This window comes from Phaenicophaeus curvirostris, chromosome 3, assembly GCF_032191515.1.
Source record: "Phaenicophaeus curvirostris isolate KB17595 chromosome 3, BPBGC_Pcur_1.0, whole genome shotgun sequence".
NCBI classification, from domain to species: domain Eukaryota; kingdom Metazoa; phylum Chordata; class Aves; order Cuculiformes; family Cuculidae; genus Phaenicophaeus; species Phaenicophaeus curvirostris.
The window spans coordinates 54011071-54026545 of NC_091394.1; the positions used below are offsets into that span (position 1 = coordinate 54011071).

Genomic DNA, 15475 nt, shown 5'->3' on the forward strand with positions numbered 1-15475 from the left:
TAGCCACATTAGCCACTTTTTTTCCTCTCCAACTAACTCCTTGAAATAAAATAGCTGTTCCTTCAATTGCCATTTCAGAAAGTGGCTAGGAGCTTCACATGCTTACAGCTATGCTAGAGACTGTGGCTGCTTAGCCAAACAAATACATGCTCCATATCAAATAAAGACTTCATTTTTGGTGTCAAAACAATTAGCAAACACAAACTTGGCAGAAAATACTCCTTTTCAAGGCTGTTTGTTGCTTTTTCACACCCATGAAAGATAAAAAGGTGCTCTTAAATATTTGGGGCATTACCTTGTAAGGGATATAACAACTCAGTGAGATAAAGTGAAAAATGAGGTAGATAATGTAACAATAATAAATTATCTTGACATTCACTTTCTTTATGGTCCTTCAAGGGTCATTGTTCCCAATTTACTAAGGGAACCACATCATCAAAATTTTTCTTCAATTATCATTTTTTTTCTTCTTTCTGCAGTACTGCAAATAGAACAACTTTCCTCATGCTAGGCACAATACTAGATTTCCACCTTTTAACTCAAAATAAGTCTGTCGCCATCCAACTATGAGAAAAGTTTTAGCCACCTGTATGCTTTCACATGCAATTCAGGTATGCAGGAAAATAATTAATTTTTCTGGTCAGGAGTGCTAGGCATATATTATCTCATCTTCCTCATGCCTCCAGAATTAATGGTGAATGTCTGCTGCTGAAGTAAAAATACAGCAGTAGAAAATTTTGAGATATGCTGTTTAGTGTAATCCACTTTTAAAGAAAGGTGCCTGGATTACTCAACAGCAAGAAGGTTTAATAATGCAGAGGCCTCTAATTTTAAGCTACAATGATATGAGAAAGAAAATTGCAGGAGAGCATAGTGAGGCTAGGATGAAGACCTATATACAACATATAATGACAAGAATTATCAGTCCCAAAGCTCATATTTTCTCCTGGAAAATTTGGAGTGGTGTGTGAGCCTTGAGACAAGCAGGCAGGCCAGGCACATCAAGGTCTAGCTCTGACAGCTCCCACAAAGCGGGCACGCTGGATTGTGGCAGCAGCTTGCCAAATCCCAATCTGTGGCTGACAATGTGCTCCGGTTCCTCCCCAGGCACCCGAATTCAAATCCAGGAGCAACTGCATATTGCATTCCTGAATCACATAGTAAATCTTGGGGGCTTGATGATCACCTGTGCCATCAAGGGCTTGATCCTGCAGACCGTTGCAAGGCATTCAGAATGAGTGGTGGTCCACATGCAGAGCACAGCACCCTGCAATTAACAGCTCTGGCATGTCCCAACTCTTTCCCAGACCCCCCTATAGTCATCTCACGACCAAGTGAGCTGGCGAAACCTGGCATGCTGTATCTCTAACCTACCATCTAGCCAGGCAGGTGTTTAGGAGCATTTCCTTCAATGAAAGTACCAATAAAATCTCTCTTATTTACCCAGTTGCCTATTTTCACAAAAATTGGAATATGCTTTAACATTTTGGAGATATTTCCCTCTGTTAAATATGGCTGAGACTGGCTGGTGGTTTGTAAATCAGAGGAGAGGTCAGGCAGACATAGAGATACAGCTGTGGAAACCACAGGGCTGGCTGGGAGTAACGCTGATGCAACCCTGCCCATTTCTGGCCTTACGTTTTGGATTTAGGGCACACATAATGGGGTTCCTCACCTGCCAGGGTCATTGAATGCCTCCTGTCTACCTCTTTGCTTTCACCTTGCCTGCACATTGCCAACTTGGATGGTGCACCCCTCGTTCAGTGGGAACACCACCCCAGGGATAAGGCTACTGAAAAAGAAGATCATAGAATCCCTAGGCTGGAAAAGACCTTTGAGATCATCAAGTCCAACTGTACCTGTCCACTACTAAATGCAATGATACCAATGCAAATAGGAGGACAGGAGTACTAAAAGTGCCTCCAGCCCAGAGGACAAATCAAATAAGACCATTTAATTTATCCGTCAATGGGCAGATAGAAGTTGATAGCATATATTGTCTTGCATGGTCGGGTAGCAAATTGGGCATCTATGTTTTTAGTCTGATTTTCTATGGAAACAAAGCTTATTTGATTACACTGTACATGCCCCCATGTCTGCCTGAGCGTTGTCTCCTCAACAAAAACCTGCTGGCTGATTTCATTCTGATTTGGCAGAGAGTATAGGTGTTAGCGGTAATGAAGCGCCTATTTGCTTCCTGTGAGTTTTTGACAGGCCAGAGGCAAGACAGTCCATAGTGGCTCCAGAATTAGGAAAAACTGCAGAGGTCAGATCCTGTTAGACATTAGAGAGCCTGCACAGGCAGGCACACATTCTCCAAACCTCCTGTGTCTGGTGGCCATAAGACACAAACCCACTAGGTGCCTGTCATCAATGTTTGAGCTGCTCATGCAATCACCCATCTGTCCTTGTGCACCTCCTCTGACAAGCCCATTAACAAACTACTCTCAGCATGTTTTTTTTTTAAGTTCAGGTTAAATAAACAGAGGTAGGTACAACTTGCAGGCATTACTATTTTAACTAGTATTTCATTTACATTATCCTGTACATGTACTCCTGGTTTCTTCCACACAGTGTCACTATAAGGAGCAAAAATGAAAGCATCAGCATGCTTCACTCTTCTGCTTGGATGTGAATATTCACTCAGTAGATTCTATCATAAATAGCTTTCTGGTTTTTTACTTTTAAATGATACAGTGGGTAAGGGTCATGCTGTTAAGTGATGATTTTCTAAATTGCTTCAAAATATGATACAAATTAAAACATACTACAGAAATCTTTGCATGACAACTTTTCCCACAAAACTGGGAAGGCATTGTCCATGCTAATAAGATAACTGCAATGTAACTTCAGATATGAATATGGACAATAAGACAATTAGTCTGTGGTTTTCTTCAGGACTTGCAAGAACCCAGCATCCACTGGTCGCTGGCATGCCTTTCCTTCGCATCCCTTCACTCAATAATGAACCCAACTAACCTCTTAAGTACAGACACATAAAAGGGGAGAATTTATTTCCAGTTCCCACAAATGATAAATTTATGCCCTGAAACAAGAAATACAACTACTGCTCTGAGGTTTAAAACTACTAATGCTATTACTGATCATCGCAATAGCTGGACCTGATTTCAGAGTCTCCTTTAAAGTGCATACTTCACTATTTAAAAACTAAAGTAATCTTAAAAAGGGATAACATTACTGTTAATAAAGTGAAAGACTAAAATAAAATGTGGAATTGTTTTATCTCTTTTTCTTTAGCTTCTTTTCTCTGTTCACTCTGCCTCAGTGAAGAAGCTCACTTCCACTTTTGTTTCTTCAGGCCCTGGTACAATGCTGTGGGTTTTGCTGGTCTTTAAACAAAATGTTTTAACTCAGAATGTAAAAAAAAAAAAGGTTGTCTTAAATGTTATTATGTTCCACACACCTTGTCCAGCTCTGGGCTGAGCAACAGTACTGACTGAGGTGTCCAGCTGAGGCTAATGCCACAGGTTCAGATACATCTGCTACAAAAACCTCTTCTTCAGCAGGCAACTGAACTGCTCTCCAAAAAGCATCCCATTGTTACTGCATTGTCAGGCAGATGTATACTGCAAAAGCTGAAGTCACTTGCTCTTTCTCTTAGCAAAGCACATCTGAAAATTGTACATACTTTTCAAAAGCACGTGTTTCTGAGATGCTCCTCAAATGAGAAGAAACTAAACTTGGCTTTAAAGAAAATACATCGACAGCTCTGAAACCATAATGGGATTAGACTTTTCTTTATAGCTCATACAGTAAAATCAATCAGATATGGATTTTAGCATATGTGATAAAAAGTTTACTCATCAAATATTTCATACAGATTTTCATCTTGAGAATATAGTGCCTGTGAACGAGACCCACATCTACCTGGCAGTCATTTCAAAGGGGCTATTATAGTCTATCCAGCCAATTATTCTCACACTAAAATTCCTAAGTAGGTTTTGACTTGATGGACCATAATGACTCAGAAAAACTCATTAAACAGTCTGTCTTGTCAATGGTGCCTGCATAATGCCAGCAGAGACAGGGCGTGACCCTGTACTCCTAGGGGGTAAAAAATAGCCTGTTGACTTTAATGGGAACTTTATCTTGACTGAAGGAGCTGGGAAAGGAGATTGCATGAAAGCTCTCTATTGTTTGCATGATCTTCTAAAAACTGGGCCGGACCTTACCTCTAAAGGCTGCAACAACTTTGAAGAAGTCATTATGGATGAGCAAATGAATGATTAAAAACATTTGAAAATGTAATTTGAAAATTCCTATTTTCCAACAGTAGCCCCAATGTTCAGGAGGCTTTATAGAAAAGTAACAGGCAAGCCTATGAGTTATGCATCCTGAACATAAGAGTTGACAACTAACATTGTTGCAATAAAGTCCCTTGCAGAAGGAACTACATGTGAGTGGACGATTGCATTTAAACAACATTGTAAAGCGATGAGATGCTAATGCATTGCAGTTTATTACTGGGCAGATGCTAAGCAATCACAATGTGCAGCAGAGTTTCTAACTCTTGGCTGAAAGCAGCAGCTTCCACCAGAGCACAAGGCAAGTAATATTCAGCACCTGCGACCATAAACTGATTTTCTAGTGAAATATAACTGGTCATTGGCAGAAGGGAGGGAGAACTATGACAAATTGTGATCTTCTTCTCACCTCTACTTATATCATAGAATCACAGAATGGTTTGCATAGGAAGGGATCTTAAAGATCATCTAGTTCCAACCTCCCTATCATGGGTAGCAACACTCCACTGGATGAGGTTGCTAAAAGCCCCATTCAGCCTGGCCTTGAACACCTCCAGGGACAGGGCATCCACAACTTCACTGGGCAACCTGTTCCAGTGCCTCACTGCCCTCTCAGTAAAAAATTTCATCCTATCACTACACTCCCTAATAAAGAGACCCTGCCCATCTTTCCTGTAGGCAACTGCCTTTCCCATATGCAAAATAAGGCTAATTTTATCAGTTCACTCAGCTTCAACAGAGAAGATCCTCAGATCCATTGCACTTGTGCTTTTTCGTGCAGTGGTACAGTGCAGTATTTTTTGGTGACAAGCAGGGTCGTACATATGGGTCTGCATATGGACTTAGGTCAGTAAAACTGAATTCCCAACAATGGCCCCTCAAATGCTCCCTAGACTTAAATTTTACCTCTGAAAATTTGAAAGGACAGCTTTATTCCCATGCATTTCATAATACACACCTCAAGTTACAAGGTTGTGCTGAGTTCGATATCTTTATGACTGTCAGATACCTGAACAATGGGGGCAGCCAACCATAAAAAAAGCTATAATATTGACACTACATGGAATAAGGAAAGTGTCTTAGAAAAGTGGTGTAAGGTTTCTTGTACATTAGATCCATGAGAAGATGGGTGTTGAACTGAAGGGTGGACGTTGAATGCTCTTTCATAAAAAAAAAATAAATAAATAACATAGGATCTTCTGTCTTCGAGATTATTCTTAGGAAACATGCATCATTCGCCTGCCAAGGTAACGTTTGGGATCCAGAATTAAATTTATGCCACCTTTGCTAGTCGTTGCTCAAGTCTACGTGCACCTCTGTTCCTCGGTGTGCAGTTAAGATTATTCTACCCTAACATGTATTAGCTGACAGCAACTTCAAACAAAGACCACCTGGGGTTGAGAGCTGTCTGACAAGGTGAGTCATGTTGAGAAGAGGTCTTCATGGCTGGTGTGGTGAAATAGGATGGAGTCAACATGTGAAGGTTTCAGTTCCCTGTAAGATATGTGACTGCACTGCTTATTTACTGCAAACTCATCATGACACTTCAGTCAGGGAACATGACAGGACACTACGAAGACTTCAGAAAAAACCTTCAGACCGTGCTCAAGCAACCAGTAATTGCACAAAGTCCATGGTTATTTTGCATGAGTTAGCACTGCAGGATGTAGCATCTGGAATTCTGAATCTGGGAAGTCAAAAGAAACTAGGAGACAAAAGGGACCCAAATGCATGCTGCAGTTTTATCTCAGTATTTTCAATGCCTCTGTAGGCCTCCTTACTTCCAGAACTAAGCCACACTTCAGCTGCTCCTAGGATGATAAAACATATATTGAAAAACATGTAGCAGGTTTTTACCTCTCTTGCATGGGTGGAAGTTGTATCCAGCTGTTAAACCTGGGATCGTATCGGCTAACAAAGTTTGTACTGTGTTTCCCTGTAAAGATAGATTATTTTGACACTCAGCTGTTTGTTTCATGTATTTAACATCATGATTGTAATATATATTACATATATTTCACAAGTTGACAGCTTTTATGAAGGGTTCCCCCTTTTACAACAATGTATGATTACGCTATGTGTACAGTAATAATTCAATAAATGGGGCCCTGCAAGGTTTGAATTAGCAATTGCTAGCGGTAAAAGCAGACAGAGATTATTCTTGCTCTCTGTAATAGGATCTTGAAAATACATATTTAAATTTACTTATAGATGCTGTGGTACTTTCACAGGCACAGTAAATCACAGCACTAAATAAAATTACCACCCAAAAAAGGGCATCCCCACAGTATTTTTATGACTAGAGTATTTTGTGTCAGGTAAAAAAACCCCAAAACAAAGGGAGAATATGTGCTTTTCCTTCTCCTCACACCATCTCTATGTGGAACATGGTAAAAAAACCTTGTGCAAAGAACTGCAAGCTGTATAAGCCATCAGCATGGGGTATGCAGTGTTTGCACTAGATGGTTTATTCCACCATGTATGCTCAGTGTTAAGTTAGAAGGAATTATACATGTGCATCGAAGGGGGAATACGCTCTTGAGAATTTTATTCCTAGCGTGTTAGCTAAACTATGAAACACAAGCAACATACAACAGCTAACTAGCTTATCCCTGCTGTCAAGCCCAAGAGCTGTATTCATGTCTTCACGATATTAAGATTTCACCTTATTTTACATGCAGATTGACATCAAAGCAAGAAAACTGAAGCAAGAGACTGTATGGCAATTTCCTGTAACACCTGAGACTTCAACAGATGAGGATCTTGGAAACAGAAACCTTTGTTTATGTATGTGTGACTAAAAAATTGAATTAGAGGCTTCACAGGCCACCAGAATAACCAAACTGCGTATGTCACAGTTCTATAAATGGTCACTGGGTATTCTACAAGGTGAATATTTTTGCATCGGAAAAGCCTCCATAGGATTGGCTTGCTTTGCTTGTTTCATTCCACACTTACTTCAGCATGTGTAAACAGACCATCAAGATTGCAGGGAAGAATAATGATAGAGCTAGAATTTATATTCATAATAATTAAAGATCATGTTCTACAAGGAAACAGAGAAAGAAAACATGTTGCCCACTCTGGAAGTAAAACCATTCCCTTGCTATGTTGTAAGCATGTCCCATATGAAAAGAGTAACGCACAAGATTGATGAATAACACAGCATTTCCCTTCAAATCCAGCATGGGGCCTCAGGAGGACCAAAGACCTTTATGCTGAGCACCACTGAAACACATCCCAAGACATAGGGTGAGAGTCCCACACACTTACAGGAAACTGGTCATTTTGTCACTGGGTTTAGCGAAAGGAGGCTTTGCTCTTGGTCCCTACTAGAATATTTGAGTCTATGCCAACAACTGAGAAAAAGAGGCATTGAGAGATACAGATTTAATAAACAGTAAAAGCAGTAACAGCAGGCTTCTCACTGGCTTTAGGTCTCACTGTTTAGGACAATCATTACTCTTTTTCTATTATAAAAAGCAGAATTTCAAACCAATGGAAGTACTGGTCATAAGTTTGAACTTCTAATAGGAGATTTTAATGCTGCTATATTCACTACACATTTCAGAGTTACTGGGGACTTCAGTGGTCACTGGTATATAGCAGATTTTTAATTATGCCATGAGGACCTTGGCCTCCTAATATAGCATGTGTCATACACACATTCACTACAAATATCATAGAATCATAGAATCATGGAATCATAGAATCACCAGGTTGGAAAAGACCCACCGGATCATCGAGTCCAACCATTCCTACCAAAATATCACATACATGGAAGACTGTATAGCACAAGGTAGAAAAAGAAGGGTTTAGTAAGCCTAAAGTGGGAATATAAGGTACAAATCTGGTTACTTCACAGGAAGGGAGATGAAATCAAACTAGAACAGGCACAAAGAAGAGCTACTATGATGGCAGGAGGAACAGAAAGTTTACCTTACAGCAGGAGACAAAGAACTTGGCTTGTTGTACCTTGGAAAACAAAAGCTGAATGAGGATAGGAGTGCTGTCTATAATACGTCAGAGGAACAAATCTCAAGAAGGGGAAAAACTATTAAGCTATAGGACAACTTCAGCATAAGAACTAGGTGATGTAGGCAGTTAAACAATACATTTTACTGGATATTGGAATAAAGCTCCTAGTCATTTTCAGCAACTAGATTCTGTAACAGCTTTCAGGAGAAACAGGGGCTTAAAAACATAACAGCATTTTGAATGGATCTTAGAGAATTTACGAAATGGGACAATACAATGCCCGTGGTGACAGGAAAAGGACTGGATGATCTACTTAAGCTGCCTAGTGTAACTGGTTTGACTCCAGTTCAATTTTGGAATTCAGTTTGCAAGACAACTCTACCTATTATCTCAACAGTCAAGAGGTTTACACATGTTAGGAAGCACCTGCCCAAATATAGAGACTGTAATAAGTGATAAGAAATTGGAATTAGCAAATCAGGACAATGGGACAAAAGGATGCAGATGTTGCCATTCTGCTCTCTTCAGGAAGGTCTCTGGAGCAAAGCCAAAAGGCGAAAGGTTCTGAAGATTATAAAGGTTGGTCTTAATCCATGTCTGTGTTCTCCCACCTGTTCTCATCAACATCTACTCAAGCAGGGATCCATTGTGACTGGAAAGGAATAGCCACAGGAGGATGTGAAAAAAAAAAATAAAAGGAAAAAATGTCTCCTACACTCTCTAGGTTATCAAGAAATCACAGGAGTAACAGTGGGTACATGGGTGCTCCTCAGAGTCCACCTGACTTCTCAAGAACCTGCAGGCTCTGACGGCAAAAGAAATGCACGCACTGGAAAAACACCTGTCACATTCTCATTTAAATCAAAAGCCTTGTAATGCCCTGGGCAAGATAGTTCCGGCTAGGTCTACATGAAGCCCTTTTTGTACTATGAGGACAGCAGACAAAGGCCTTTACATAAATTGAAGTCAGTATATGCAAGAAGTTCCCATGTAGATGCACATTTAAAGCAAATCATTTTCAAGTAAGAACTGGCTAAGCAATAGCAAACGATGCAGCTTATATTACAACTCTGTTATTCACAGAACAAGGAAGCTGTTACACATCCTATAGCATTTTCTTCAGCTCAGAAGTTGACTTAGGTGACATCAGACCTAAAGTATTATGCATTTCACAGTTGCATTTGACTGCTATCTCAGATGCAGGATTTGTACCCTTTCTTACATCTCTCCATCACCTTGCGACTCAGTTTCCACAACTTTAAGTTGTGGGTATTTATACTTCTTTTCTTTCATCCTTCATGTGACATGGCTATTTTATTACCAACTATCTGGAACAAAGCTTGCCTTTTATTATCCATATGCCTATCACCAAGCACAAGAGGGGCCCTCAGTTGCTGGATGTGGCTGATGCTCCTAAAAATAATTATCATTAACGATACCACACCATCTCCTGTTTAATATAAAGGAGATCCAACAACAGAACTGAAGGGCTCTTCCCCTAAGATGTTTAGTGATATTTTTAACTACACCGGAAACATTCTTACAGGGTGGACTGAATTGTTTGTCTCACATTTTAGGAAGTGAACAGATGTAACAATTTTCTATAATTTGGTTTAGTGCAGATGCTGAAATGGGGCATTCACAATAAAATATATGCAGTATATGTAATTTCAGCTGGATCCTCTGGTGTTTTAAAGTAAAGATGTGTACCTGCAAGCTGTTTTATGGTTTCTCAGTCATAATTATCTCTGTTACACAGACTGCTACAACTACAACTCTTTCTTCATGTGCAAGCTTTTTAACACTGTCTTGACAATTTTGTGAATTTTGCAAGGCATGGTATTCTCCTTTTGCTTTGCTCAGAAGCCTGTTAAATTGTTTAATTTCTCTTTGCGGTAAATTTATGAAGTAATCAAATCAAAGAAGGTAGCAGCAGATAATCTATACAAGAAGCTCTTGCACAAGACTAAAGAAAGGACCAGTTTATGAATTTCAGAGTCTAGATAATTAACACATTAACAACTTTAGCTCCAAGTATCAGATTTGACAATAGAAAGGAAGCATTCATCTACTGCAATTGCATTATTATATTATGACTGGAAGGAGACTGGAAATGAAGGTTAAAATTCTTAACAGCTGCTGCCTGGTGCATGCACTTTAAAGAGTCTGTTCTGCTGCCTGTAGCATTTCTCAAGGGATGTGGGAGCTGATGAACGATGGAGATGCTAGTGCTAAAGCACCAGATATTTATTAAATGAATATCTAAATATAGCCTTTACTAGGTTCAACAATTAGGCCGAGGGTCCTCAAAATCCCTTGCTGATGACTACATCAGCTGATGGACAGACAGACAGAGGAAGGCAGATGCTGTCCATGCCTTTTAATATTCTATACATACCATTAGGGTTCCACTGGTCTTCTCCTCCCAACACAAACAAGAAGTTTTCCACTTCCACGACACAATGATGGGCACTGTTATATGGCATAACTGCAAGTAAAGAAGAATTATTTGTCAGCTCTGGGCACTGATTCCATCAAAAATTTCCAAAGGTACAAAATACAACACTGGGATGACATCTGTATGAAATAACAGGGGAACGCATCACCCCAAGCATGGGTGTTCACTGAGTTAGCAGCATATAAAGCCAGTTTTGAGTAATCTTACATTATTGGATCTAGCAAATAATCGAGGAAAAGAGCTATAATTCTGATCCCTTAGTTGTCTCCCTGCCCCACTCAGCTGCTGCATATGCTGCACTAAAAACAACTTATAAAAAGGGGTGAAGTTACTTGATATTTTTCTGAAAATAAGCAGATGCTAGGAATCCTAGTATGTAAGCAACCATTAAAAAAAACCTCAGCCCAGTTTTGTTCTGCTGGTAATGTTTCCACAAGAAAGAGTCAGTGTGTTCAGTAGCTTTCTATTACACAGCAATGAACAAGCTGCATTTCCATACAGTTTTAAGTTTTTAAATTAAGGTCCTGCTGATTTAATGCCTTTTCCAAATGTATACGCTTAATTTCCTGTACAATGTCATTAGCAGCACAATCACACATTTTCTATTCATCTAATCAGGAAGCCCTTTGTTAACAAAGATCAAAACTGTGGCATTAGGTTTGCAATATCCCTTTTTTTTTTGGAGGTGTTGGCATTAGTATGGACCAACTACAGTTGGAATAATCTATTTTTTAAAATTTACATTTTTCCACTGCAAGTGCTCAGATACAAAACCAAGCACATATTCTATTGTAGTGTGCCATAGAGTATTATTGTGATACTCTATGCTAAATGTAAACTTAAACAGCATTAGTTATCATACCACATAGAGTAATTTTGGCCCAGTGACACCAGTAGAAAAATGATGTCCTTGTTCAGCTCATCATATGGGCACCTTAAATCTAGGTGAGGACAAATGGGGAGGTGATGTGCATGTACAGGCAGGGAACTTATTGCTTGACACGGATCAACAGAGCACTTAGGAAACCAGTGCAGTGGGAAATCAATATGACTCAGGGCCAGCTCTTACTTTGTGCTCTTTTGCCAATGCCAAAAAAAATAAAAAAAAGAGGCAGCCTATCTCACACATGGATTATTTTGGGTGATATATCTCTCATTTCATTTGTTTTATTATCTTTTATTTTTCTCAGAATGCAGTTGTGCAGTATAGCATATGCAAATAATAATAAGAAGAAATATGCACAGCTTTGTTACTTAGGACACATTTTTTTAAAGATCAAGTGGGCTCATTTAAGCCTCTTACTGAAGTTTTTGCCAAGGAAATGATGAACAAGTTAGGTACATTTTTAGTTTCTAGTAAAGGTCGAGTATCGTTTTCATACTCAATGCTCTTACAAGTCATGTAAGTGAAGCAATTCTTAAATTGTGTAGCCAGGTGCAGTGGAAGTTCATTAATTAAGGTTATTTGTTACTAGTATACTTTATATAACCAGGAAGTAATCCTATACTAGGCACTGCATAAAATTTTATACTACCTATATATACCTACAGTGGGATGAAAGAATGAAAATATTTTTGTTAACTTCTTAGCCCCTATACCATATTTATCACATCCTTTAATCTCAGACTTTTTACCACTTTAAAATTTTCTCTCTCAAAACCCCAGTACTTTCCTTGATTTTGTGGATGCTGGTACTACAGAGTGAATTTGGGTCTCCTACAGGAGATTTGCTGTCTTCCTCAGATGCATTTTGGGACCCCTCTTCTCAAGAAGAGATTCCCTACAATCAGTCCATAGGGGCTTAAATTCTTACCTCATCTACTGTTCTATTATGGAACCAGTTGTTGTATTCTTAACTAGGCTCTTCCTTTGGTCAATCTGGAGGGATCTAGCATTTTCAGAAGAACTGTCTGCAGGCAGCACATGTGTGTTTTTCACATGTTGTGTTTTCATTTTTACAAATATTTTTGTTTATTTATCCTCCATACTGACACAAACAGGGCCAGTAGAGGAAGAAATTATATTTTAAGCTTTTCTGCTGTTCCCATGCATATAAACTATGCAATAAGACTCCTACAGTTATGATGATAATTAAACCTTGAAAACTAAGGGCTTAATCCTGGCTCCTACTTAGCTTGATGGCAACATTCCCACTGACATGGGATTGGGCCCGAATGACCTGAACTACCAGCCGTAACTCATGGGAAAGATAAAAGGAAGCTTGCCTTATAAAGGAAGGTAGTATTTGGGTTTCAGAAGGAAAGGTGAGTGCAATAAAACACTGCAGACTTTTACTGTGGCCTTTGATTCTCGTAGAACTTTGGGAAAAACTCTGTTCTAGGTCTCATGAATCTGCCCATGGGGCTGGAAGGGGAGTGAAAAAAATCACAGAGAATGGAACAATACTGTGGATATCTAAGACGGAGAGAGTTTTGGCACTGAAATTGTAAAGTCGCCTACACCACAGTCTTCCTCCTTGACAAGTTACAGGGTCCCTCTGAATCATGAGTTATAGATAGATAGATAGATATAGTCAAAATCACTCAGCAATGAGCATGCTAAATTCAACCCTTAGTAGAAACAATCTTCTCAAACTCATTGGGCTTGCCAGGGTTTAACAGGAAAAATTTGGCCTATCACATAGTCTGGCCAAGCTGTTGCTCTCATTAATTCTATACAAACCTTTGTCTGCTGTTTTGCTTTAATGATGTGAAAATCTCATCTTCTCCTTTTTTGATTTCAACTCAGCGGAACACCTGCCTGCCCCACAAAAAGGGTATTTGAAGAGAAGTTTGTATGCCACGCTCAAACACAGCCCGGTGTGAGTTTTTAGCGTGTCAGTCAGTGAGTTAGAGGGAAAGGGTAAGGAGAAGCTAATCAGGATGAAATGAGATTAAAGGCTGTCTAATTTTACAGCAACTGTGATCCATCAGCCACTGTGAAAGTGACAGTGGAAATGAATGATGGAGACAGACAGGTGGGGCTGTACATTTCACTGATTTATCCTCAAATGCACTGGGCCTTATTTTATTGAGTGAACATGACCGCATTTATCATGACTGTCATCTAAACCCACTTCCCTCCATTTAAAAAGGTCACTTTACTAGGAGGGAGTAGGATAGAGGCACTTTCAAAACAGATTTAAAATTTAATAACACATGTTTATAAAACCCTGTGCAAGAATTCTCAACTTTATTAAATTCTGATTTAAAAGGAAGGAGAAAAGACTATTAAAAAGAGAAGATGAAAAAAAGCCATGATCATTTGAGAAACATGCTTAGGTACCAAGGTGATAGGTGCCAGAGAATTATGTGGTACAGACAGATATAAACAAATCAGTCGGAGAGGGCAGAAATCACCTCCCGCAAGCCCCTGCCCTCACACACAATTCCCAAAGCTCAGGAGGTCCATGGTTAACAAACTTGTGCTTTCCTAGAGCAAGAGCACAATCGAGCCCAAGCAGCTCTACAGGAAACACCCCACCAGCCCCCTTCCCAGGCAATCTATGTATAATCAGTAGCAGATGCCTAGTAAGGTGAAAGGCAATTTCTCAGGTACATATACGCAACATGAGAGCTCTCAAGGTCAAAACAAAATGGGTGATTTATACTTCAGAATAATTTGGAAGACAGTGGAATCCAAGACTGCAATGAGTTTACTAAGAAATACTTCACTACACAAACACTGGTGACATTGTGCAGGAGGTGACACTCATGGATGTTCTTCAGATGCAAACAAAGGTGGAAGAGACAGCAGCACTCTGCACATCTGATTGGGATAGAAGTCCCATGCAAAAACTCATCACTTGTAACCTTAGTTAATGAAAGGCACCAGATAATGTTCTGGGACCTACTTTCAAAAACAGAGTCTGTAGTCAAATGCTCATGAAACCAAACACACTCAATCATTAACGCCTACAAGGTCAGCCAGATGCAGTGATGCTCCAAAGGCATTACTTTTGTATGGCAGTGTGTGTGTGACAGAAACACATCCCACTCACCTAACAAACAATAATGTGTGCTGTTTGTCTTACCCAGTTTTGCTTAGCTTCTGCCAATAACTGCACACTTAGGAAACTATATCTGGTTGTTCTCCATACATTAACTAAGGGGTCATCAGTTCCTCCTTCTTATAATCCGCCATCCCTCATCTATTGTCACTACAACGCTCACTAGCAGGGAAGAAAAGGGAACAGGAATAGTATTTTTCAACACAGAGGGATAACTCTTGTCCCAGGAGCTCTGAAAGCTGTGATACAGCCGTTCCTCTGCTAAAAACTTTTTTCAGAAACTGCACTTGATTCTTCTACTCAGAATTTAAAAAACCAAATCCATAGATTTTTCACTGCCCTGAAAAGTTCAGCTGCTTGGAATATAGCAGATACTGTAATGAAAGCCAAGAAATTTTCTCAGCCACTGCACAGCTTGAGCATAGCCCCTTCAAGACTCTATACACATCAAGAAGTCATGCTTATCATTTCTAATGACCTGTGGAGATGACGCAAGTGATTACCAGAGGACATATGGAGTCAATAATGACCTTCCACAATATTAACAGCCTAACCTGTTGGGTACATAGTATTCGACTACTGCTACTTGAAAACTGGTGATTTCCATGGCTTTCCAGAGGGCAGAGTAACCTGAGAAGATGTCTCTTTCCAGTACAGAAGGCACCTACAAACTCACTTTAGAAGACTGTGATTTGCTTATGGCAGAGACACAATATTCATTTCATTCCAAACTCTCTCTCCCAAATGCTGGCCAGACCACAGCT

General features: G+C 39.6%; 1 protein-coding gene across 1 annotated transcript in view; it reads right to left on the reverse strand.

Moving 5' to 3' along the window:
• Window positions 1-15475, reverse strand: part of KLHL14 (kelch like family member 14) — a 63362-nt gene that overhangs the window by 7185 nt on the left and 40702 nt on the right. The window contains exons 4-5 of the mRNA XM_069854039.1: window positions 10642-10731; window positions 6123-6201 (exon numbers count right to left, since the gene is read on the reverse strand). Coding sequence (XP_069710140.1) covers window positions 6123-6201; window positions 10642-10731 — 169 coding nt within the window. The remainder of the gene's footprint in view (window positions 1-6122; window positions 6202-10641; window positions 10732-15475) is intronic.